The sequence below is a fragment of the Rhinolophus hipposideros genome (genome assembly GCF_964194185.1).
Source record: "Rhinolophus hipposideros genome assembly, chromosome: 13".
Classification (NCBI taxonomy): Eukaryota; Metazoa; Chordata; class Mammalia; order Chiroptera; family Rhinolophidae; genus Rhinolophus; species Rhinolophus hipposideros.
In genome coordinates this window covers 4,796,230-4,821,620 of record NC_138059.1, presented here as the reverse complement: position 1 = coordinate 4,821,620, position 25,391 = coordinate 4,796,230, and the positions used below count along the sequence as shown (strand labels likewise).

The following is a 25,391-nucleotide window of genomic DNA, read 5'->3' as shown; positions in this document are numbered from 1 at the left end:
AAGCCACTCACAAATTACTGAAGAAACCATGAGCCCCACATCTGATAAGAACGGGCAGTGCAGTGACCTAGGCGCAGGTTTAACCCTCCAGGTTCACCCTCTCTGTTCCAGACGCAGTTCCCCGGGCGAGTTCTAAAGCACAGAGTGGACCATGCGACTCAGATCCAAATCCACATCCTCACCTGGGTCATCCAGGATCTGGTTTGCAGGTTTCTCAGGGTCATTGCTCCCCCCTCCTCCCTTTGCACCCGGCAGTGTGCCCCCAACAAGCTGTGTGCTTTCTGGGATGAGATGCATTCTCATGTCTCTCCGCCGTCGTTTTGAACCTGCTGTGCATTCTGCCTAATTTTTGTCTTTAATGAATTTTTCCCAGCTGCTTTTGCTTTTCTCTGCTTGTGAAACTAAGATCTAACATGGATACTTCTGGGAAGTTTCCCTCTGCTTTCCCTTCCCTTGTCGGGCGATCCCGTGCCCCCTGAAGGCCCACCTTTGCCACAGCACTTGACCTGGTCATTACCATTCTCCCTGTGTGTCGCCTGCCTCTCCACCTTAGGCCACGAGGCTGTGACGCCCTTCTCCATCTGTGAGATCTAGCAGTGTGCCAGGCACAGTGTAAATTATTAAATTACTATTTTATTAAATTATTTTCATTTAATATGTTTACTTATTTCATTAGGAACAGCGGCTCCTTTTAATTTCTTAATTTTCTAGAATTATTAGTGATATCTGCATTATGCTACTTACAACTAAAATCATCTCAATTTTACTTGGTTGTTTTTTCGTCTGTATCTTGTCTGACAGCTTTCTCCGACCTTGCATTAGTCATTGGAAGACCAAATTAGTTATCGCCTTTAGTTAACGCCGAGAAACCCAGTGGCTTCCATATTGTGTTCTAACTGTTCTTGACTTTTATTCTCCTCTGCCCCTATTTAATGAGTATTCATTTTATATTCTGTCCTATCTTGTGTCCCAAGTACTGGATACATAGCTCTTCAACAAATACCCAGTTTCTTCTTTGTGAAAAATCATTTTAAAAAAATGAGGTCATCATTCATAAATTGTATAAGCTTTAATCCTACAAAGACGGTGCTATTTCTTCATAGTAATATTTGTTTTACAAAACTGAAAGCATCACAATCTAACTTCTTCTTTGGATATTTGTGTGCTCCTAAGTCAAATAAATTGTACTCTAATATTGAGTAGGTGCCCTTTAAAAAAGAGAACCAGGTAATTACATTAAAACTGGTCACTGGGCTCATACCTTCGCATGTGATGGTGTTTGATGTTCTTTCTTCATTGTGTATCATTTTAGAGATCTAGGAGGCAGGCGTGTAGGTAATGTTTGACTGTAATAGTTAATAGGATAAGCTATCTTTCATAAAGTTCTTAATGTCAGCCATTTTGCTGGGAAACACACACACATATGTATATGTCGTTTCTCATCCCTTCAGGATTTTACAGGTAAAGAAGCCGATTCTGATACGTGAGTGGGCCTGCCTAAAATCACTGATCGTGAATTAATGGAAGCCCCTCTAAGTCGAGATCTTTTCTCTTACCCCTTAACCACATTTCTCTACTTCAAGAGGTCTGGTGGTAATTATTAAATTGATTAGCATCGATAATACTGATGTTCCAAGATACTTACATGTGATTTCTAAGCTCATTTAAATATTAAATACTAGTAAGTCCAAAGTCACTATGTAATCGACTAACCCCTAGAAACTTAGAAATCAGTGTTAGGGTAGGATTCACACTTTGACAGATGTAAATATCATTGAGTAACATACCTTATTTGCTCTTCTAGAGTGATTATTTCTCTGGACTTTTTTTGAATTCTACAATACTTTTAAAATAACCATAGTGTGTGTGTTATCATAATTGCAGAGCATTCTCAGTTTGAAGTCTGTCCGCAGGGGAAGTAGGAGGATGGCTTTTGCTCTTGTTGGGTTTCCTTTTTATTGTTGAGTTGTAAGAGTTTTTTAAATGTCCTGAATACTAGACCATTATCAGATATGTGATTTGCAAATATTTTCTCCCATCCTATGGATTGTCTTTTACTAGTGTCCTTTGATGCATAAGTTTTAAATTTCGATGAAATCCACTTTATATTTTCTTTGGTGGTTTGTGCTTTTGCTGGCATATCTAAAAAACTAATAACTAATCCAAGATCACAAAGATTTACACCTGTGTTTTCTTCTTAGAGTTTTATAATTTTAGCTTGTATACTTAGATGTATGATGCATTTTGTACGAATTTATGTATATGGTGTGAGGTAGCAGTCCAACTTCATTCCTTTGCATGTAGATATCTATTTATTCCCACAACATATACTGACAAGATTTTTCTGTCTACCACTGAATTGTCTTGGAAACCTTGTTGAAAGTCAGTTGACCATGAATGTAAGGATTTATTTCTATATTCTCAGTTCTGGTTTTCTAGATCTGTATCTCTCTCCTAGTACCTCACTGTTTCGATCACTTAGCTTTGAAGTAAATTTTGAGTTGGGAAGATAGATATATGTTCTATCCTGGAGAATGTCCCATGTGTAATTGAGAAGAATATGTATTCTTACTTTTATTGGGTAGAGTATTTTGTAAATGTCTCTTACGTGTAATTGGTTAGTATTGTTGTTCAGATCTTCTACTTTTTGATGTCTTTTATTTATTTATTTTTATTATTGGAAGTGTGACTTTGAAGTCCCTAAATATTATTGTTGAATTATCTATTTCTCCGTTTAGTTCAGTTTTTGCTTCATGCATGTTGAGTTCTGTTGTTATAAATGTTTATACATATGCATACATTTATATAATGATTTTATCTTCTTGACAGATTGGCCCTCTTATTACTATAAATAAATGTCCTTTTTTCTCAGGTATCAATTTTTGTCTTAAGTCCATTTTGTCTGATATTAGTATAGCTCTGGTAGTTCTCTTTTGATTGGTATTTCCATGGTATATCTTCTTCTATCCTTTTTCTTTCAACTTATTTTTTTATCTTTGAATCTAAAGTGTGTCTTATAGATAGCATATGGTTGGATCATGTTTTTTAACATGATGCCAATTTCTGCCTTTTACTTGGTATGTTTAATCCATTTATATTTAGTATAATTACTGATAAGGTAGGACTTACATCTGTCATTTTGCTATTTATTTTCTGTATGTCTTAATGTCTTTTTTATACCTTTCTACCTCCTCGTGTGGTAAACAGATATTTTTCACTGGACCACTTTAATTCCATCGTCATTTCTTTTTCTACATTTTTTATATTACAAAATATTTTCTTAGCCTGCCCTCAAGCTTGCAATTTATATATTAGCTTATATTGGTCTTTTGCAGATTTATACAAGTTAATGTCAACAGTACATAAAATTTTGGCTTCTCTATAGGTCCATTCTCACCCTCTTCCTACCTTTGTGCTGTTACTGTTGTACAAATTACAGTTTTATACATTCTGTGCCCATCAACACAGATTTATAATTATTTCTTCATGCAGTTGTCTTTTAAGTAAAATAGGAGAAACAAAAAGTTACAACAGAAAATACGTTTATTCTGTCTTTTATATTTACCTAAGTAGCTACCTGTATCACTGTTCATGATTTTTTTATGTAGATTCGAGTTATTGTCTAATGACCTTTTACTTTACTCGAAGAACTCCTTTTAGGATTTCTTGTAGCACATATCTGCTATTGATGTATTCTCTCCATTTTTGTTTACCTGGGAATGTCATAATTTTTCCATTTTTGAAGGACAGTTTGCTGGATATAGAATCCTTAGTGGACAGTCTTTTCATTTTGACATTTGGAATATAGAATCCCATTGTCCTCTGGCCTTCATGGTCTCTCTTGAGAAATCAGCTTTTGGTCTTATTGAGAATCTCTTGCACATGATAAGTGTTTTCTCTCTTGCTGTTTTTTGTTTCTCTCTTTATCTTTCAACATTTTACAGATGTTGTATCTCGGTGTGGGCTTCTTTGAGTTTATCCTACTTGGATTTGTGGAGCTTCTTGGATGTGTAGATTAAAGTTTTTCATCACATTTGGGAAGCTTTTAACCATTATTTCTTCAAATAATCTTCCTGCTCCTTTCTCTCCCCTCCTTGTGGGTATCTGATTACGTATATGTTCATGTTTAATGGTGTCCCACAAGTCTGAAACACTGTTCATTTTCTTCTTTCCCCCCCCTCTTCCTCAGACTGGATAATCAATTTTCCTATCTTCAGGAGCACTGATTCTTTCTTCTATCTAGTTATATCTGTTATTGAAGCTCTCTGGTAGATTTTTAATTTTTAACTTTGAAATTCAAGAATTTCTTTGTATTTAAAAAAATTATTTTCTATGCCTCTACTAATATCCTTTATTTGGTAAGGCATTGTTCTCATACTTTTCATTAGTTCTTTAGACACAGCCTATCCTTGAGTTCCTTGAACATGTTTCAAATAACTGATTTAAAAGACTTTGCCTAGTAAGTCCAATGTCTCAGATTCCTAATGGGTAGCTGCTATCGATTCCTTTTTTCCTTGTGGATGGATCGTACTTTCATTTTTCTTTGCATGCCTCGTTTTTGTTGTTGTTGCTGTTTTTAAAACAGGATGCTTCATATAGTATGTGAAAACCAGATTCTCCCTTTTCCCCAGGATTTCTGTTTTCTTTTCATTTTGCTTCAGTGATTTTTTTCAAACTAATTTTGTAAAGTCTGTATTTATCATGTGTTGCCACTTAAGCGTCTCCTCTCTGTTACTTTAGTGATTAGCTAAAGATTGGGCAGGGAAGGTCCTTGTCTTTGTCTAGAGCAGGGGTGTCCAAACTGCGGCCTGCGGGCCAACTGCGGGCCAACTGCGGCCCGCCATCCATTGTTAATTGGCCCGTAGCAAATTCCAAAAATATATTTAGTTTGCTTAAATAAACCAGGTGAGGCTATACGTACTTCACCTCGAGTGAGTGGCCCGGCTGTTTGTGTATTTTACCACATATGGCCCTTGGTGAAAAACGTTGAAAAAAATTTGGACACCCCTGGTCTAGAGCCTATGGGTGTCTATTGGAGCCAGTCAACCACAACTAACTCTGCCTTAGGTTAGCCTTTCCTTCTTGTACTGAACCTCCAGGTCAGCCCGGGGAAAGAGCTCAGGGCCTTCTCAGGTCTCCTGGGCATGTACCTGACACTGTGCACGCATATACTCTTAGATTCCCAGGAACGTGTCAGAGCTGTTCAAAGGCCGTATGGACGTCTCATTCCCCTACTTTTTCTTATTAGCCTGTTGTTTGCTCTAGTTTTTTCCCCCACTACCTCAGGTAGCAGAAATCTTAAGTAATTGCCTCTGATTATTTTTTTCAAATACCCCTAGAGAAAAAGGGTTTTGCATGGGATGAGCTCCAAGTCAGGTCAAATAAAGACAACCCTCTCGGAGTGGGGTTTTGATATGGCTCCATCCTGCTCTGCCCTCTCCAGTGGCCTCTAGCTTGCTGGTTTCCATAGTGATTGTGGATGCTGAATTTCAAGGTTCATGCAGAGCTGGGACTGAGGGGTGAGAATAGAACAAGTTAAAACATTGCAAAGCTTGCTGTTCATACCAATACTCTGCCTTTCCTCTTTTTTTTTTTTTTTAAATTAAATAAATGCTCCCTAGATCTCTGCAAGCCGTTGGTTAATTTCCAGAACTGTAAAAATGTTGATTCTGACAGTTTTTGCTAGTTTCTCTTTGCATTTTGCTTTTGGAGGTTCTTACTCCATCATTTTCACTGATGTCACTCTTATATAAGTTTTTCTTTACACTATAATTAGATATATAGTTAAGTGCTAGCTGAATTAATAAAGATTCACTAAAATAAGAATGCTTCTTTCTTTCTAGAAGCTTCTCTGAATGTTTTTATTCTTCTGTTATATTTTAGGACTATGATGATGGATATGGCACTGCTTATGATGAACAGAGTTACGATTCCTATGATAACAGCTATAGCACCCCAGCCCAAAGGTAAGAGACGATCTGTATGACCAGACCCCATAACAGACATTCGTGCCCTTCCCTATTTATATACTCTGGGAAAAGGATAATGATAATCAGCTAGTGAGGGTAATTTGACTTGGTCTGCTTTGCTGTTTGTTTTCTTTAATTGTAGAAACACTGTCTGTTCTACCAAGTAGAATGTATTACTCTTCCCAGATTCACTGTAGTTTTAATAAGGCTTGGGAAATAAAAATTGCGATTCTGTTTACTCTTACAATTTAAGTATTCAGTATGTTCTGACGGGGAATAATGTCTGAAAGTCTGTTTTTCTTCAGGACCAAGGTCCTAAGGTCCTAAGGTCCTCAGGTCCTAAGGTCCAAAATCCCATCTGAAATGTGTGAATATCCTACACTGTCAGTACCTGGGGAAGAAAACTCCAAAAGTTTTGTTTCGTATTCGTAGGAGATTTCCTTTTCCTACGCAGGAGCAGCAATGCTCCTGTTTGCTAACAACTTCCAATTCCTATTCATGAATAATGAGTTAGTTCCCATTCATTTTCTAACTAAATATTTACCCAGAAATAAATGTGTTCTCAGAGGCAAAAGAGAGTTTTATAGTTACTGCTTCTGATAATATACCTTGATGTCCATTGGTATATGAAATCAGTGTTTATTCTGTTCAGAATGTTTTCCTAAAAGCCTATAAACCTCTTGCTTTATGTTTACTTCTTAGTGGAGGACAAAGATAGACGTACACCAAATAAAATATTGGTTTTCTGAAGCATGAAAAGGATGGACTATGTAGTTATTTTGATGAAACATAAATTTACTTTTGAACTCAGACAATACCAGGCAAGCTTTAAGCAGATGCTCTTTACGTGTTAACTCTCATACTGAGGTTGACAGAGAAATAAAAGTTTATTTTCATTTTGCTCATGTCAATTTTTTTTTCTTATATAACTTTTATCAATTACGTGGTCTTTAATGGCTGACTCTCAACTGGTCATTTTTGTTGGAAGCTTTGTGCATGGAACAGTAAGTGTTTTCTGAGGATTCCACGTTGTTTTGTAGAAATCAAGGGTGTGATGGCCAGGCGGGAGATGAGGCAGTAGAAGGGATCACCACACATTCCCGACTCAGGGACCTGGGGCAGCATCAGGGAGCCATCGAAGAGTTACATGCAAGGGCATGACATGTTTCGACTTGGATTCAGAGAAATTAACTAGATGGCGGTATGGAGGCAGACTGACGGATGTGAACCTAGAGGCAGAGACCAATTTAGAGGTTGATACATTATAAATTATAAGCCCTATAAACGTCAGGGGAGACTCACTTACAGAAACATCTTGTATGACAGCCAACTTACCTTCTTTGAAGTGAGCTTTTCAATGCTACAACTCATTTTACTGAATGAGTAGAGATAGTATGAAAATTGCCCACATTGGCAAACATAGCAACCACTGCTAGGAATTCTGAATATTTATTTAATTCTCATGACCTGTGAAATAGACATCAGTCCTTTTAAAGAAAAAGAACATGGTGGTTCACAAAAATCAGGTACTTTGCCTAAGATCATGCAACTTAGAAGCGAAGGAGCCAAACTTGGATCCCAGGTCTGGGTGACTGTGTGTGTCGTCCTCCACAGCGCTCGCAGCTGCTCCATTCGTTGTAAATCCAAGTGAAGCACCTACGTCGTGGAGTCGCGGGAGGAAATGGTGTTAAGCACTGTGACTTAGCTGGCGTTGCCATGACAGAATACCACAGGCGGGTGGCGCAAGCAAAGGAATTTATCTTCTCACAGTTATAGAGGTTGGAAGTCCAAGATCAAGGTGTTGGCAGGTTTCTCTTGAGGCCTCTCCTGGACTTGCAGGTGGGCGGGGCCCTGCTGTGTGTCCTCAGATGCACGCATTCCTGCTGTCTCTGTGTATCCACATGTCTTTGCTTATAAGGACGCCAGGCAAATTGGATCAGGGCCCACAGAAGGCCTCATTTTAACTTAATCCCCCTTTAAGGCCTGTCTCCAAATGAAGTCGCATCCTGAGGTGCTGGGGCTTAGTGCGTCAACATACGATTTTTACGGGAGGGACCACAATTCAGCTCATAACATGCACACTTCTAGCATTGGTTGAAGCACAACACCATATTCTCAGAATTAGAAATCTAGTATAAACAAGTTAGGGCAGCAAATGTTCAAATTATCCCTGGGATCAAATAGTGGGTATTAGCAAGGAAATCACAGTCACCGTCATCTGCAGTTACTGAGTCTTTCCTGTGTGTTTGGTACCGCTTCAGGGACTTCATATGCATTCTCTCTCCTCTCAGCATGCCCTGAAATATTGCAAAAGTCAAGTTTAAGCATGCCAGTTCCTCGCAGAGAGGTTCAGAGAGGTTAAATCTCTTATGCAAACTCGGAAGGCTGAGCAGGGTTTAAGTCCATCTTAACCCGAAGCACCCTCGTTGTACCCTGCTCCATCCTCTTTCAGCTCCCCTTTTGTCATGTTTTTTTTTTATTTCAGTTGCTACAATTAATTCCTATTAGTATGTGCTGTTTACAGTGTTCAAAAACCTGATACTTGGTGATGCTTTCGAATCCCTTAGGAATCATGCTTCCTCTGAACTGGGTGTGTGTTGCCTTAGCAGACCTGGCCTACCTTAATTAAACCTAAGAATGTCATCTGTGCTGCATATTGGTGTGGTAGACCGAGACTAACGAAATCGAGAACTTTGTTTTTCCAGTTTTACATTAGATTTTTCCAGCAAATAGCGTTTACTGCCACTATACTCAAGGAGCATTAATCATCGCTAATTGATAATACCTTGTAACACGTATGGTTCTGCAGTCTAAAATTCCATGATTTTCACATTTCAGGTTTTAGAAAATTAATGCCATACTTCTATAATTCTCTCTATTCAAAATTTGAAAGTACATTCTATGCTATTGTTATACGAGTTCTGACAATTAAGTTCACAAACTTGGTAACCTTTTTTGCTAACCTTTTTTGATCTCAGAGGGATTACTCATTATGAATAATTATCAGCTGGACAAACAGTTAACCAAGTTTACTATTTGTAAGTGCTGCAAAGTCTGTGTGAAAAAGTAAGACGACCTGAACTTTTCGTCAACAATTCATGGCTCTTGCATCACGACAATGCACCAGCTCACACGGCACTGTCTGTGAGGGAGTTTTTAGCCAGTAAACAAATAACTATATTGGAACACCTTCCCTACTCACGTGATCTGGACCCCAATGACTTCTTTCTTTACCCGAAGAGAAAGGAAATATTGAAAGGAAGACATTTTGATGACATTTAGGACATCAAGGGTAATATAATGCCATTCAAGAAAAAGAGTTCCAAAATTTCTTTGAAGGGTGGACTAGGTGCTGGTGTTGGTACATAGCTTCCCAAGGGAAGTACTTCGAAGGTGACCATAGTGATATTCAGCAACGAGATATGGAGCACTTTTTCTAGGATGAGTTCATGAAATTACTTGTCAGACCTCATATAGTTCTATATTACTGCAGAATTCTTTACTTGGTCTTTTTTGAATGTTACAAAGCTGTTCTGAGAATGTTCTTTGACACGTCTTGATGTAGTAGAAGAAGGCCTGAGCAGAAGTTAAAACCGCACTGTCCACTGTGGCAGCCCCCTGCCCATGTGGCCGTTGAACACTTGCAATGTGTCGAGTCCAAACTTAGTGTGAAATAAAGAGTCTAAAACACACATCTTATTACAATGAATATCACCTCTTTCTTCTTACTTTTTTTTTAAATGTATGTAGCTAATACAGACCTTTAACTCACAAATTTGTCTGGGGAAGCACAGAGTTAGAAGCCTGGCTATGTAGTGTCTCGGATCAGGGCACACACGCCCTCGGGTAGGCAAGTCAACACACTAGACACAGAAAGAAAACGAGAGAGCGTCAGTGGTGGGCATCCTTTTTAAATTTCTGTTTTGATATCTCGTGATGTGTGTAGGATATAACTTAATACTATATAGTATACATCATACATAAACAATTACAGTTACAGGCTCAAAAACAGTTCTCTTTCTGATGGACGTGCGTCATCAGAAACACTTGGAAACCTGGGCCATAGTGGTTATGGGTCTGACCAGACCTGTGTTTGGGTCCCACCTTTAACATGTACTGGTTATGTGACTGGTTTTGCCTTTCTAAGCTTCAGTTTGTAAAATGTGTAACCTAGTTTTTTCTTTAGAGGGTCGACCAGAAGGTTGAATGAGATCGGAACGCCCACAGTCAGTGTGAATCAGGCGGGGGAGGTGTGTCGTCCACCAGGTCTTCTCTGCAGGGAACTACCTGAGATGACTTATGTGAGGCAGTTAGCACATTATTTAAGGGAGTCAGCACTGAGGAAACCCTCCTTCCCACCCTCCGCCCTACAGCTCTAAATTACTTCTGCTTCTCCTTTCAGGAACTCGTAAATCGGAAAGGATTTACAGGGAGAATGGGAAGAGAGAGGCGGGGGGACGTTCTCCCCACAGAGATGGTCAGTGTGGATATTCTCCATGAACTTGGATTAGCCAGACCCCCTTGAAAAGAAAATAGAACAAGACAGTAGGTGGTGTGGCTGGCCGTTGGGTAGTTACCATCTGCTGTGTGTGACAGGTTCCTTGTAACGACTAGTAAACGTCATAAACCATAATCATTTTATGAAAGCGTTGTTGCGGAGACCATGGACTCTCTCAGGAGGCTTTTCAATTTAGGATTTTTTTCTCCCAATTTTCATATACCCTGTGTTAAAATTAGAGTACCCATGAGAATCCCTGCAGACTGATAGAGAATTTGGTATAGTTCATTTCCCCATCGATTTTTGTAATGACTCCATAGTGCTGGTATTGTAGTGTAAAACAAAGCGTTGTTTATCTAACTTCACACATTTACAGAGTAACAAGCTGTCAACGCAGTGCCTGTGTAGAGAAATAGGAACTATTCTTTACAATATTGGAATTTTCCTAATAGACACTGGCTCAAAATAGTTATTGATTAGTTCCTGTGGATACTTAGCTCCTGACTAGCTCTCGGGAGTAAGAAAGAGCAAGTGATGAATGCCCTCCGCCCTCAGGGACCTGCCCCTCCCCTGACATGACTTGAGCCTTCGCAGAAATCATGGTTTTGACTCCTGGAAATTCATTGTAAACATATGCATCTCATTCTAAATTATGTGGAATTAATTTTCATTTGCCGCCTTGTTTATCACTCTAATAGCAATCACAGCTCACAGTATGATGACTATAGTTAGTATAATAGTGCATTGACTTCTAGAAATTTGCGGAGAGAGTAGGTTTCAGGTGCTCTCATCACACAAAAACAGGTAACTGTGAGGAGAAGGCAGTGAGCTTGGTGGGTAGGCATGTCAAATCATCATGTTTACACCTGGCATATAATTTTTATTTAAAATATCATAATGTTGTGGTTTGTGTTTCTGAATAGCTGTAAGTTCTCCAAAGAAGTATTTGATTCCTGTAGTGATAATAAAGAAAGAACAAAAAAGATTTCAAAAATGTGCTGATAGCCCCCTGAGCGTAAGTGGATGATTATGTGGGGAAAATACTTAGTTTCTAGATGGGTTTGATATTGACATACTAATTTCCCATAGCACTTTGTGGTTTGACTGTACTTTCAAGTACATATTTAATTTCATCCTCCAAAATCGCTATGATTTTCAGGAAAACACTTAAAATTGCTGAAAAAGGAATTAGGAATAATAGCTGCCAATTTTGGAGAATCTATTAAGTCTAGCACTCCGCTGTCTGTGTTCTTTATACATATTATCTCATATTTTCATAATGACCATACATTCTGAGTTTTCCTTGTATGGAAATTGAGGGTTGTGATGTTTAGCAACTTACTCAAGAATGCACAGCTGCAAAGTGTTTGAGCCGAGGCTTCGTCAGACTCTATTAGGTCGGTGCAAAAGTAATTGCGGTTTTTGCAATTATTTTTAACCTTTTAAACCGCGATTTTGCACCACTCTAATAAAAACCGTTATCTAGCTAAGAAATTTTTAAAAAAATTTATTAAATTTATTGGGGTGACATTGGTTAGTAACATTATGTAGGTTTCAGGTGTACACTTCTGTATTACATCATCTATAAATCCCATTGTGTGTTCACCACCAAGAGTCAGTTCTCCTTCCATCACCATGTATTTGACCCCCCCCAGTACCCACTTTTACCACCCCTTCCCCCCCCCTTACCCTTTGGTAACCACCATACTGTTGTCTGTGTCTATGTTTTGTTTGTTTGTTTGTTGCTTTCAGTTTTATATCCCACATGTGAGTGAAATCATATGGTTCTCAATTTTTTCTGACTTATTTCACTTCGCATAATGATCTCGAGATCCATCCATGTTGTCGCAAATGATAGTATTTCATGTTATGGTGGAGTAATACGCTCCATTGTATATATAAAATCATTAATCTGTTTTTGTGACAAAGCAGCACCTAAGCCTCTTTATCCCAATAGGCAGAGTCATGGAAGCTGTCAGAAGCTGTGAGTGTTTTCTTGGGGTGTTTTCAAGTGCCAGTGCCAAGGAGAGCAACGAGACAAAAATTAATGTTGCCAAATGCCTGTTCTGTGGTTTGCTGTTGCTTCTGTCGGCAGCTTTAGCATTGTATGTCCAATAATGTCTTCTGAAGAGCCGACCTACCACGGGCTGAAAATAATTTGGAATTTTCCCTTTGGAAACAGTGGCCTGTTGTTCCATTTGGGATGTAACCCTTTAAACATCAGTACGACTATCTCTTGGAAGATACTACTGTGTTGTACTAGGGCTGGTGGTTTTGGAATTTAAAAAGCAGTAACGGTTTGGCCTGGATTAAGAGTTTATTAACCATGTCTTAATTAAAATTGTGGTCAAATGTACTTTTACCTAGTTTTTAGCTACTTGCTGTAGGAACCTCTTAGCACAAATAGTGTAAAGTATCGACATACACATACTTCTAATACAGTGTTATGTAAACACTGACCAAGAAAAAGAAGAAGAAGAAAAAAGGTGAGGGCTATAGCAAAAAGGTGAAGCTCCAACCTAAAAGGGAAAAAGGATGGAAGAACCCGAGGCCGAACCTTTAACATGCACAAGTACCTCTGATAATAATTGTCATTATTGACCATCTACTGCTGTGTGTTGGTTGCATTAGGATAGATATGGATGGGGTATGGGCACACACACACAAACCCTCTCTTCTTAATGTTATCCTTAAAAGGCAGATTATCCCCATTTTACTCTTGAGAAAACAGACACAGAGAGGTTCAGTGAGTGTCCCAGTCCCACACTCAGTGACACTGCTGATCCCAGTCCGTTTTCTTTGCAGTATGCATTGTTTTTCAGAGCACACACCTGTCACTGCTATTTCACAGCATGGTTTCGGGTGGCACAAGGGCTGACGTTTTACAGTAGTAATGTTGCGTTTTTAAAGTTATTGTAAAAGATAGCATATCAAGCACACAATTGTATGAATATTATGGCTGTAACTCAGTTACAATGAATGCATTCCAGTTACAATCAGTACAGAGTGACGTTAAGTCACAACCAGGCAGGTGGGTTGCCCAAGTGGTAGAAGTCCTGAATGTGGGTCCTGAAGGGCTGAGGTTGGGCCACCACTGCGCCTGGCATCTGTTGTTCTCTAGTCCGTGAATCAGCCATCGTGTGTCACGGTGGAAACCAAAAGCTGACACAGTGAATCTGTGAACCGTGACTGGGCTTCCCCCTGACTTACCGCGCCCTCCTACCAAACTTGATCCCTCGACTGTATTGAAAATAAGCGAAGAAGTTTTATAGTTTCATCAGGAAATTCCTTAGAATTAAACTACTAGAAAGAAAAAAAGGTTCATTAAGTTAATAAACTTGGAAGGAATAAAATATCTACTGGGTACTTATCAAGTCCCAGCTACTACTCCATTAGATGATATCATGGTGACCGATCCACGCAATTGCCACGAACCTCTGTAAGGTTGTCAGTCCTTAATTTCACAAAGACGGAAACCGACGCTCAGAGAATGGGAGCTTGACCAGCGTCACAAAGCTAATAAGTCAGGCCTGACACCCAGTTCTCTTTAGGGTCCATGCCCTTCTGCTTGACTTGCAAGCATATGGTAAGAAACGAAACCTATCCCTGTACATGTAGAGTACCAGACACCCGTAGTCACCACGTGACACCTTCACACATGCTTTCCGCCGGTGTGGCAGCACACAGCACGACAGAAGCGTGCCACTGTCAGCTCACTCTTTAATGTTCTTGAGAATACGCGAGATTTATCACTGAGGAATTGCAGAATGATGGCTGTATGTGCAAACAAAGTCCGCCGGGGACTTGTACTACATCATTTAGACTTAGTGCTGCCATCTGCTTAATAGCATGGAGAAGACTGCAGCAGTGTTGTGATCAGCCATTCAGAGCGGTGACAGATGCCGCACTGAACATACCAGGCCACGCGGCTCGTTACTAAAACATACAGTATGTGACAGGGTTCCAGAAAAGTGGACATGTTGGCTATCAGACCCCCAGTTTTAAATCTTTATACAGAATCGTAAGGTCTGTTAGGTAAAGATCTATTCCATGAATCTCCTTGTGTGTTTTTTCCCTATGTTTTATAAATTCTGAAAATGTATCTTTATTGACGTTTAGAAGAATTTTTTTAACAAATCCTGCACTCTTTTCAGTGAAAGAAAATGACATCCCTTTTGTATAATTACCAACTCTTAAAATTAAGTGGCATGATTGAATGAAAAGACCGTGGGCTGTGAAACCCCACCGACCTAGATTTGAATCCCAGCTCCATCACTTCCTCAGCCGTTTGATTTGGGCCAAGTTACTTCACTTCTCTGATTCTTCTTTTGCCGTCTGTAAAATGATGGCAGAGCGATTTGACTTGTAAGAGGATGATTATATGAGACAGCAAGAGTAAGTTCCGCAGTAGAAGATCAAGAAACTTAACTAAGGTCACATGTCCTGGGTGCCACATGCTGTTCTCCACATTTGACAGCCTTCTAACGGTACCTCCCTATTGTTACCCGTTTTATAGACGAGGACATTGAGGCACAGATATCTTGGAACTTTCTGGAGGTCCACCGAGAGGAAGTGTGAGAGCCAGCACGTGGACCCCGGCAACCCGAGCTCTGTGCATCACGGCCTGTCTGTGCCTACTGTTGTGACCTTACTTACGGCCACGAGAAACTTTAATATAATATAAATATAATATAAATATACACACATATATATATATATAATATAAATAGAATATAAAATTAACATAAGATCCAGTCTTATTTTGGGGGAACAGTATTTAATGAATGAGTGTTTGACAGTGTAAATATACAAAGGATAGGCAGTTCCCAGCAAATTTAGGGAAAGCCATAAAACATTTTAGATATGAAACAAATAAAAAAAATCTATGCCTATCAACTTGGCCAAAGTACTACAGATGAAACAGTACGTTGAATGCGGCTACTCACAACTCAGTTAGTGAGAATGCAGTGAGTTGTCCTTGACTGAGCCCAGACTGCCTGGCTTTGAGTCACAGCTCTGCTATTTGCTCGTAGTGTGAATGCAGTCGAGTTCTTTCACCTGGGCTTTTGGGGGTAGTGATCACAGTGACCACCTCACAGAGTTGTCATCAAGTTGAATGAGTGACTATATGGAAAGCACTTTGAACCATGCCTGGCGCATTGTAAGGGCCATCAGCAGCACCCATTAAAGTTCTGTAACCCTTTACCTAAAACCCTGGGGCCTCAGTGTCTCAGATTCAAATTTTTTAAATTTTGAAAAGACGTTATGTAATGTATGGTCACATCCCATACGTTATATGACTGCAGTGCTTCTCCAGGATAGTGATTGCCCCTTGGATGGTTCCAAGTTTCTGATCAAGGAAAATGTGATTACAGAGGGATGAGAGCATGTCCAGCAAATTGAAAAACAAGGGGATTTTTGAGAGTGGGGGGGTAGTGTTCAGCCTTGGCAGTTTGTAATCCTACGAAGTATAACAATTCACGTTGAAATAGAATGAGTTAAAGGATTAACACAGAACCGTTCTGTCTGTTAGAAACCATCACATTAGCGAAACCTCTCTCGACCTGGCCTCATGTCCAGTCACCCTCTCCTACAGTCTAAACTTCTGTTGACTTGTCCAGTTGTGGTACATTTATAATTTACTCAATTACAGATTAAATAGATCTCATAGCATGAATTACGAGAGTAAATTTGGTGTCATCAAATTTCCCATGGTTCCTTCAATTATTTTCTTCACATATACTTTTTAAAGGCGTGCAGTTATTTGGCATCCTTCTATAAAAAAATCACACATGCAGTTTTTTACAGAAGACTTTTCCAAAATGGTGCAAATAGGATTGTTGGCTTTTCTTTACATTTTCCTCCTTGCCAGACGGCTTGCACAGTAGTTCCCTGAGTCGGTAATCAGTAGTGATTTCCTTCATGAGGCTTTCCCAATCTTCTCTCCTCACCTCACAACCCCCTCCTTACATGTTCTGTCAAGTGTTAAGCCAATCTCGGTGTTGCCAAAAATTCTCTCTTGTTGCCTCTATTCTCCAGTAGTACCTCCTAGACTACCGAGAAACTGTCTCCTTTACATACCGAGAGCCCCTCAATGCCCGGGTCCCTCTTGTCACCATCTTCATACCTCCAGCACCTAATACAGTATTGAACAGAAAAGTGATCTGTCTGTGTTTCTCAGTTAAATTGATTGCACTTAAGAAGTCTGCATCTGTTTTAAAAGTTTCTTTATTGGGAACATGGTAAGAAGTCTGGTGCCCCTAAAACTCTAATGTGATAAAAGTCAATTCTGGCAGCATGGAAGTCGTTTACACAGCATTAAAAAGAGAGAGGGAAAAAAAAAAAAAGGTAGGTGCTCCCCTCAGTCTCCTGGTTGCTGATTATTTTAATCTGGGTCTTGGTGTAGCGCAGCTACCTGAAAAAATTGTAAACTCTGCAGACACTTTGGATGAGCAGCCGTGGTTGAGAACTGCTGTTCTTGATTAGTAATTAGTATACAAATGAGGTGTTATATATGAAGCACTTTTCACAGTGCCTAGCATAAGATAGTTGCTAAGTAAATGTTTGTTTCCCAAAGAAATAAATTATTGGCATTTCTGTAACGTCTTCATTGATTTGTTCAGCAAACTATTGAGTACCTACTGTATATCAACAACTGTCCTAGGTACTTGATAAGTATTGGTGAACGGAAAGATACAGATCTCTGCCCTTGTAGAGCTTAAATTCTAGTAGTAGTCATAGCTAAACATGACAGTGACGTTCAGCTTCATGGAGCAAATACCGTGTTTTCCAGAAAATAAGTCCTAGCCCGACAATCATCTCTAATGCGTCTTTTGGAGCAACAATTAACAGAAGACCCGGTCTTATTTTAATATAATATAAGACTGGGTCTTGTATAATATAAAACCGGGTCTTCTGTTAATTGTTGCTCCAAAAGACGTGTTAGAGCTGATTGTCTGGTAGGTCTTATTTTCGGGCAAACACAGTAGAAGGTTTAAGCTTGGAGTTTGCCTAGGGGGATATCTGTGGGAGCAGTGGTCTGTGCAGAAGCTGTCTGATGGCAGTTTCATGTATTCTGGCATCCTTAAAGTTACAGTTTCCTTCCATTTGAATGTATAATTTCAAATTCTTCTAATAGAAAGCTTCACATTTTTCTTTGGAATATATTTTTTAAAATTTTTATTTGGTACTATTGAGGAACAGTGTGTTTTTCCAGGCCTATCAGCTCCATGTCAAGTCGTTGTTTTCAATCTAGTTGTGCGGGATGCAGCTCAACTCCAAGTCAAGTCATTGTTTTCAATCTAGTTGTGGAGGGCACAGCTCACTGGCCCATGTGGGAATCGGACCAGCGACCTTGGTGTTATGAGCACCGCGCTCCAACCACTGAGCTAACTGGCCACCCTGGAATAAAATATTTGTGAATAATTTGGAACAGAACATTTTAACTTTTCAAGAATGTGTTGTCATAACTTCTTCCTATCTAAAATTTATGCCAGTATGATTAAAGGAGCTTGCAAACTTAAAACTATGAAGTTAGCAGGAGAAGACTTTTGCCTGGACACACTGATATCTTGTTCCATAAGCATCTTTGGTAGGCAAAAGTATGGTTCTTGAAAATATCCACAACGTAATCCCCAGAACCTGTGCATATGTTCCCTTACATGGCAAAATGGACTTTACAGATGTGATTCAATAAAGAACCTTGATACTCTAGGTGATTATCCTAGAGTATCTGGGCGGGCCCATGGTAATCACAAGCGTCCTTTAAAAAAATCACACAGGAGGCAGTCAGAAGAGTATGTAGCAATAAAAGGAAAGCACTGAAAGATGCAATGTCACCGGCGTTGAAGATGGAGGAAGGCGGCCACACGCCCGAGAATGTGGGCTCCTCTAGAAGCTGGAAAGGGCCAGGAAACAGCTTCTGGCCTAGAGCCTCCAGAAAGGAATGCGACCCTGCCAATACCTCAATTTTAATCCAGTGAGACTTCTATCCAAAGAATACAGCATAAGAAATGGGTGTTATTTGAGTTGCTAAATTTGTAGTAATTTGGTACAACAGAAATAGAAAACTAATACAGCAACTAGCAACTTGACACAAGAAGAGATATGTTTTTTGCATATGTAAATCTTATTTATCTTATTCTCTCTGTTCTTCTTCATACACATCCATCATTTAACAAAAAGTTAGGAGATAAGAAAATATGACCCAGAGTCAAGAGAGTAAATAGTCAAAGGGAACAGAGAGCCCAGATATTAGAACCGTCAGACAGGATCTTAAAAATGTATCTGATGAGAAGGCTAAAGGATGCTGTGCAAAGCATAGAGAAAGTGGGTGAAGAAATAGGAATTCAGCAGATGGAAACTGAAGAAAGAGCCAAGCAGAAATTCCAGAAATGAAAAATTACAATATTAGAGATGAATAATTATTTCAGTGTGCTTATTAGTAAATAGATTGTACAAAATAGAGGAAATTATAAGAGAACTTGAAGAGAAATGATCCAAATGTGCACACACACACACTCAGAGGGAAAAAAGGCAAGGAGTAAAAGGAATTTAAAAAAGAAGAGTGAAATCAATCACGTGTCATCCTAAGAGCTACCAAGAACAAATTAAACCGAAGGTAGTAGAAAAAAGGGAAGAATAAGGATAAGACTAGAAATTAATGAGATTGAAAACTGACAATGAAGAAAATCAGTGAAGCAAAGGTTGGTTCTTTGATCAAATTGTTAAAATTGATAAACTGAGTATGATTGATCGAGTGAGCAAAAAGAACTAGAAAAACTGAAATTACGGATTAGGAATTAAAGCGGGAACATTGCTCCAGATTCTGGTCACAAGAAAAGGATAGTGAGAGGGTGACCAACTTTCTTCCAATGTATTTTACAACTCAGAAAAAGTGGACAAATACTTTTCAAAAACCTAATTTGTGAAAATTTACACATGAAGGAATAGAAAACTCCTATTGTCCAGTATCCATGGAGATGGAAATATCCGTAAAAAACCTTTCCCAGAAATAAAACTCTAGGCTCCAATGGCTTTCCTAATGAATCCTGTCAGACTGCTAAGGAAGAAATAATAGCAGTATCACACAAAGTCGGGATGAGAGCACTTCCCATTGCCTTTAATGTGGCTACAGTAACCCTCACACCCAAACTACAGAAGGACATTACGAGAGAAAAACTACAGACCAAGATCCTTCATGACACAGATGTAAATTCTTTGACCAACTATATTAGTGAACCAAAAATAATAATGTATAAAAGGTTAATTTATCATGACCAAATAGAGTTTATCTCAGCAATGCAAGATTTATATAACGTATGAAAATAAATCAATATAATTCACATTAAATAAATAATGGAGAAAAATTATCACTTCTATAAATGCAGGAAAAAATTTGACAAAATTTAGCACACACACACACACACACACACACACACTCTCTCTCTCTCTCTCTCTCTCTCTCTCTCTCTCTCTCTCTCTCTCTCTCTAACATCATACTTAATTGAAACATTTAATGCCTTCCTGCTAAGACTGGGAATAGACAAGTTTGCCCACACTCACATTCAGCTTTGTACCGAAAGACCTATTCAATGCAGTAAAGCAAGTAAAAATGAATCATAGGCATACAGATTGAAAAGGAAGAAGTCAAACTATCTTTATTCACAGATGACATAATTATATAACCAAAAATCCTAAAGGATTCACTAAAAAAAAAACCACTCAAACTGATGTCAGTTCCTCAGTTGTAATACAGTCAGTCTACAAATCATGTATTTTTATACATTAACAATTGGAAGATAATGTCTTAGAAAGATCATGTAACAAATTGGAAGATAATGTCTTAGAAAGAGCATTAAAAATATAAAACACTTAGATCATTTTTAAACCACTTATTGATATATATTTTATATGCCATAAAATTCACTCTTTAATATTTGAAGGATCCCATTTTGGAGCTTTTTCATCATTCTATTCAGTTTCCTCATACCTGTTACAATGGTACCCTTTCCTCGTCCCAGCCCTAGGGAAGCATTAGTCTCATTTTCATTTTTATAGATTTCCCTTTTCTGGACATTTCATATACATGTAATTAAACTGTATTTTACATCAGATATTTTTCACTTTGCAGAACGTTTTTGAAATACATCCATAGTGTAGCATTCATTAGTGTTTCATTCCTTTTTATTGCTGGATGGTATTGCATTTGTGGGTATACCCCATTTTGTTTACACATGTCCTAGGTGCTGGGTAACTGGGGTTGTTTTCACTTCTTAGCTGCTGTGAATAATGCCGCTGTGAACGTTTACGTGCAGGTCTTTGTGTGGACTTGTTTTCACCCCCCTTGGGTAGATATCTAGAAGTGGAATTGCTGGGTCCAGTGGTAACTTCATGCTTAACTTTTTAGGAAACTGCCCCACTGTTTTTTGGTGTGGCTTTACCATTTTCAATTTCCACCAGTGATGTGTGAGGATTCTTAGGGATAGTTTTAACAAAAAATGTGCAAGACCTCTAGACTGGCAACTGTTAGTGAAACATTGCTTGTAGAAAGTAGTGAATACGGATCTGAATGGAGACGCCCCGTGTTTGTGCATTGGGAGACTTGTCAATTGTTCCCAAAATTATCTGTAAATTTAGTCTAATTCCAATCAAGACCGCTGCAGGCTTTCTTTTATTTTTTTCTTTTTTTCTTTTTTTGTACAAAATGACAATCTGGTTCTAAAATATATTTTATGTCAGAGAACATAGAATAGCCAAAACAATCTTCATAATGAAGAATATTTTGGAATACTTTACTGACTTCCAGATTTATAAAACCACTGTAATGATGACATTGTGGTCATGTGAAAAGATCTATGATAGATCAATGAATATCCAGAAATAGACCTACACATAATTGCTTTCAAGGGCATGAAAGTGATTCAGTGAGTAAAGAATTGTCTTTTTAGTAAGTAATGCTGTAACAATTAGATATAAGTGTAGGTGGGGATAGCTTTGATCCTCCCCCCACCCCCAACCCACCCACACACCTCTCATTATTTACCATTGTTAATTTGAGATGGTTTATAACTTCAGATTGAAAGTTAAATTTATAAAGCTCCTAGCAGCAAAAACTGAAATAAACACAAATCACAGAAGAAAAAAACTTCTAAATTTGACTGTATCAAAATTTAAAGCATCTATTAATCAGAGGACATCATTAAAAACAAATGGATAAGCCAGTCAGGCAAAACATTTATAACACGTATGTCTGAGAAAAGAGTTTATCTAAACTACATAAAGAAACTGTACAACTCAATAAGAAAAATATAAGCAACCCAGTTTTTACAGTAGGCAAAATCCTAGATCAGAAAGTTCATTAAAGTATATATTCAAATAGGCAGGAAGAATATCTGAAGTGCTCAAAGTCATTGGTCATAAAGGAAATGCAGATGCATATTGAAACCTCAGTGGGATACCATTCCCCTTCCTCTCCAGTGGCTCCAAATGTTGACAAAGTCTTAAGGCAACTCAGACATGTATACAATGGCACAACTATGGGAAATCCAACAGTCTCTTTTTAAAAGTTAAACGTTATCTACTCTAGAAACCAGTAATTCCACCCCTAATAATTTTATACAAGAGAAATGAGAATATGTATCCAGGAAAATCTTTATGTAAGTCTTCAGAGTAGCTTGCTTTCTTCCTTTTTTAAAAAAAAATTATTGGGAAAACATTGGTTAGTAAATTACATAGGTTTTAAGTGTACATTTCTATATTGTCCATATATCACATTGTGTGTTCAACACCCCAGTCAGTTCTCCTTCCATCACCATATATTTGATCCCCGTTACCCTCATTGACCATCCCTTTTCCCTTTTCTACCACTCCCATCCCCTCTGACCCTCTGGTAACCACTAAACTGTAGTCTCTGTCTATGAGTTTTTGTTTCTTTCTTTGTTTGTCTTGTTCCTTTGTTGCTTTCAGTTTTATATCCCACCTATGAGTGAAGCCATATGGTTCTTGACTTTTTCTGTCTGACTTATTTCGTTTAGCATGATAATTTCAAGATCCATCCATGTTATCACAAATGGCCTTATTTCCTTATCTGTGGTGGCCAAAACATAGAAACAACCAAGTATCCTTCAGTAGACGAGTGGATAAAGAAAACTTCTTAAAAAGTGCATCCAATCTAATGAGTGAGTTATTGTTTAGAAATTATCTGCTTCTAGTGTCACTAAATAGTAAATGAGCATGTTACCAGGCAAACCAGAGGAGAAGGGAACAAATGCTGTGTGAAGGGTCCTGTGAAGGGAGATGACTTGGTGTATGCTCGGAATAACTAGTTCCTTGTGAGGCTAAGGCCTGGAATCCAGCCCACGGAGGGGGCACAAAGTGTCCAGAGAAAGATCAGTAGAGGCCATTTTGTGGTGGAACTGAATAGCAGACTCAGGGGTTTTTCTAGATTTCTTGGCCCTCAGAGACCAAGATGGTCTCGTACCCATGGCCACCATGCTCCAAGCTAACGTTATCTTGCTTCTGGAGAAGCAGTAGCCCTCTTGCTGCTTGCCCCACCCCCACTTTGTGACCTCTGACCTATCACTTCTCCATACTGCAGCTGGAGTGATTTTTTTTTTTTCAAATGTGCTATAATTATTTGCTCTCATAATACCAAACAATTTTCCTTCATAACTGCAATTTTATAGCGAAGTAATTCTCTGATCAGTGTCTTTTTCTTTACATTTCTTCACTGTCATGTCCCCCGGTTCCTAGCACAGTGCCCAAAATACAGAAAATACTCAATTAAGATTTACTGAATTACTATGGAGAGCTGCAATTTTACTTCACATGAGTAATTTTAAAACAAAGTAGGTATTCCTATCTGAATTTCTTGAGGCTGACTTTGAATTTAAATACAATTGCTGTGGGTAGTGGAAAGTATTTTAATTCTACATCTTTGAAGAATGAGACTGACTAATTTGATATGCAGATTGATGCGAGTTAACGTGCGACCAGATTTTCCAAAAATACTGAAAACCATTTGCTAGCTTGGCATTGCCTCACGTGGCTGCTGACAATCCCATAAAAAGTCAAACGAGGCTCCTCCCAGTCTCACACACACAAATATTTCACGTGCACAGCCGTTGCATATCACAATCACATTTTCTTCAAGGGGAATAGGTAGTGACTTTGAAGTCCGACTCTCACATGTACCTGTCAGAAATCTCCCCCCAAAGATTCCTCAGTATAGCAGGTGGAAGTATTGGTTGCAAAAAACAAATTCAAGATCCCACGAACAAAACCCGTTAACAAATGACCTCACAAAACCCTGGGAACTGCTCATAAATATTGATAGACCATTCCGGATGCTGTTGGAAGAGCCAGAGACCCCGGTACCAGAAAATGGCATGCCTTGGCACGTGGCATAGTCGGACCTGGTCTCACAGAGGGAAATACAAATAAATCAGTCATGAACCCAACCTTTATTCTGTTCTCGGTTCCAGAATCATCTTATATTTTTTAAACTTGTAAGTACATATTTTATTCTTTCGAAATGACTTCTCGGCAACCTTCCCAGCCTCCTCCTCACTTGGGGACCCTTTTCTTACTCTCAACGCTTCTTTGCAACCCCAGTTTTTGGTGACAATGTTGTCCTGTCACATTCTAACATGTAGTTTTGATGCTTTATGCAAAGAATTTTCATTAAAATCTCTTGGGATGTCTAGTGATGGTATATGTAATTGATAAAAATTTTAAATCATCTTTTGGCAGAAAAGTGAAGTTATAAAAAAATAGATCTGTTCCCTTGTGTTTCTTGGTAAGAAATCTTAGTTCTAAATGTCAGTGTTTCTGATAAATTAATTTGATGTTGAAATTAACAGCTACGATAGAAATACTGAAGCTTGAGTCCAAAGTCAGGTCTCACTCTGAATCCAGCTCTGTCATTTATCGTGTGACCTTGAGCAAGCCAACCGCAAACCTTATGAAACCTTATGTTTACTTAATAAAGTGAATGGACAAAATAGTACTTAGTTTCCCGAAAGTTAAATAAAATTATAAAATTGCAGAGTAGTGGCAAATAGAAGGAAGCTATTAGTTATCGTTGCATTTTATGTTAGACTTGTATCACTCTTGCTAAGCAAAAATAGCATCAAATACAACATCAAATTAAGCACTCTGGGAAAAATATCACTTGTTTAGAAAGAACCTCTGCTTTAATAATATTGATAACAGCTGTTCTTGAATAAGAGCTTAATATATGCAGGTAACATTATCTTGTTTAAAAACCTCACAGCATTCTATGGAAATTTTATTTTTGAAACTATTTTACAGAAAAATTGAATTAATTTTGCCTCCACTTACACACAGAGCAAATGCGGGAGCCTAGATTCTGATAATATGTTTGTTTGACTCCAAAGCCTGGTTCTTAACTATTAACTCTATACTGTCTTCTCAACTGATTACAATAAGATGAGAAATCCACTGAGAAGTGAAAGCGTGAGCATATCAACAGAGTAAACTTGGCACTAAACAGACATCAGAGCACCAGCGACAGGCTGTTGCTGTGAAACTGACACACCGAGCATCACTGCGACTTCTTTGCGTGAGAGACTCAGGTGTGTCAGAGGAAGGGAAAGGGGCACAGAGCGAACGAAAGAGATGCGGAAATAAAACTCTTCTTTTTACTCTTTTCCTTGGGATCTAATCCGAAATCTGAGTTTTTAATTCGGTAGAACCCTCTGTAACCTCTTCAGCAACTTTTTGATAGAAAGGAGTAACACAACAGAGGTGTTTTCTGTTAAAATAAGGAGGCATAGTTGGGTGTCTCTGCATCAGAAAAACAGCTACTCAGCATCGTTTATTTCAGAATCCAGTGCTCTGTCTTTTAGGACTAGGATAATGTCTCAATCAACCATAAATTAAAAAAAAAAAAAATTAGAGGT

At 38.6% G+C, this 25,391-nt stretch overlaps 1 protein-coding gene across 5 annotated transcripts in view; it reads left to right on the top strand.

The window, feature by feature from the left end:
* Nucleotides 1–25,391, top strand: part of KHDRBS3 (KH RNA binding domain containing, signal transduction associated 3) — a 153,565-nt gene that overhangs the window by 102,635 nt on the left and 25,539 nt on the right. For all 5 annotated transcript variants that reach the window (XM_081071118.1, XM_081071117.1, XM_081071115.1 and 2 more), the window contains exon 7: nucleotides 5,884–5,966. In XM_081071118.1, the coding sequence (XP_080927244.1) occupies nucleotides 5,884–5,966 (83 nt within the window). The remainder of the gene's footprint in view (nucleotides 1–5,883; nucleotides 5,967–25,391) is intronic.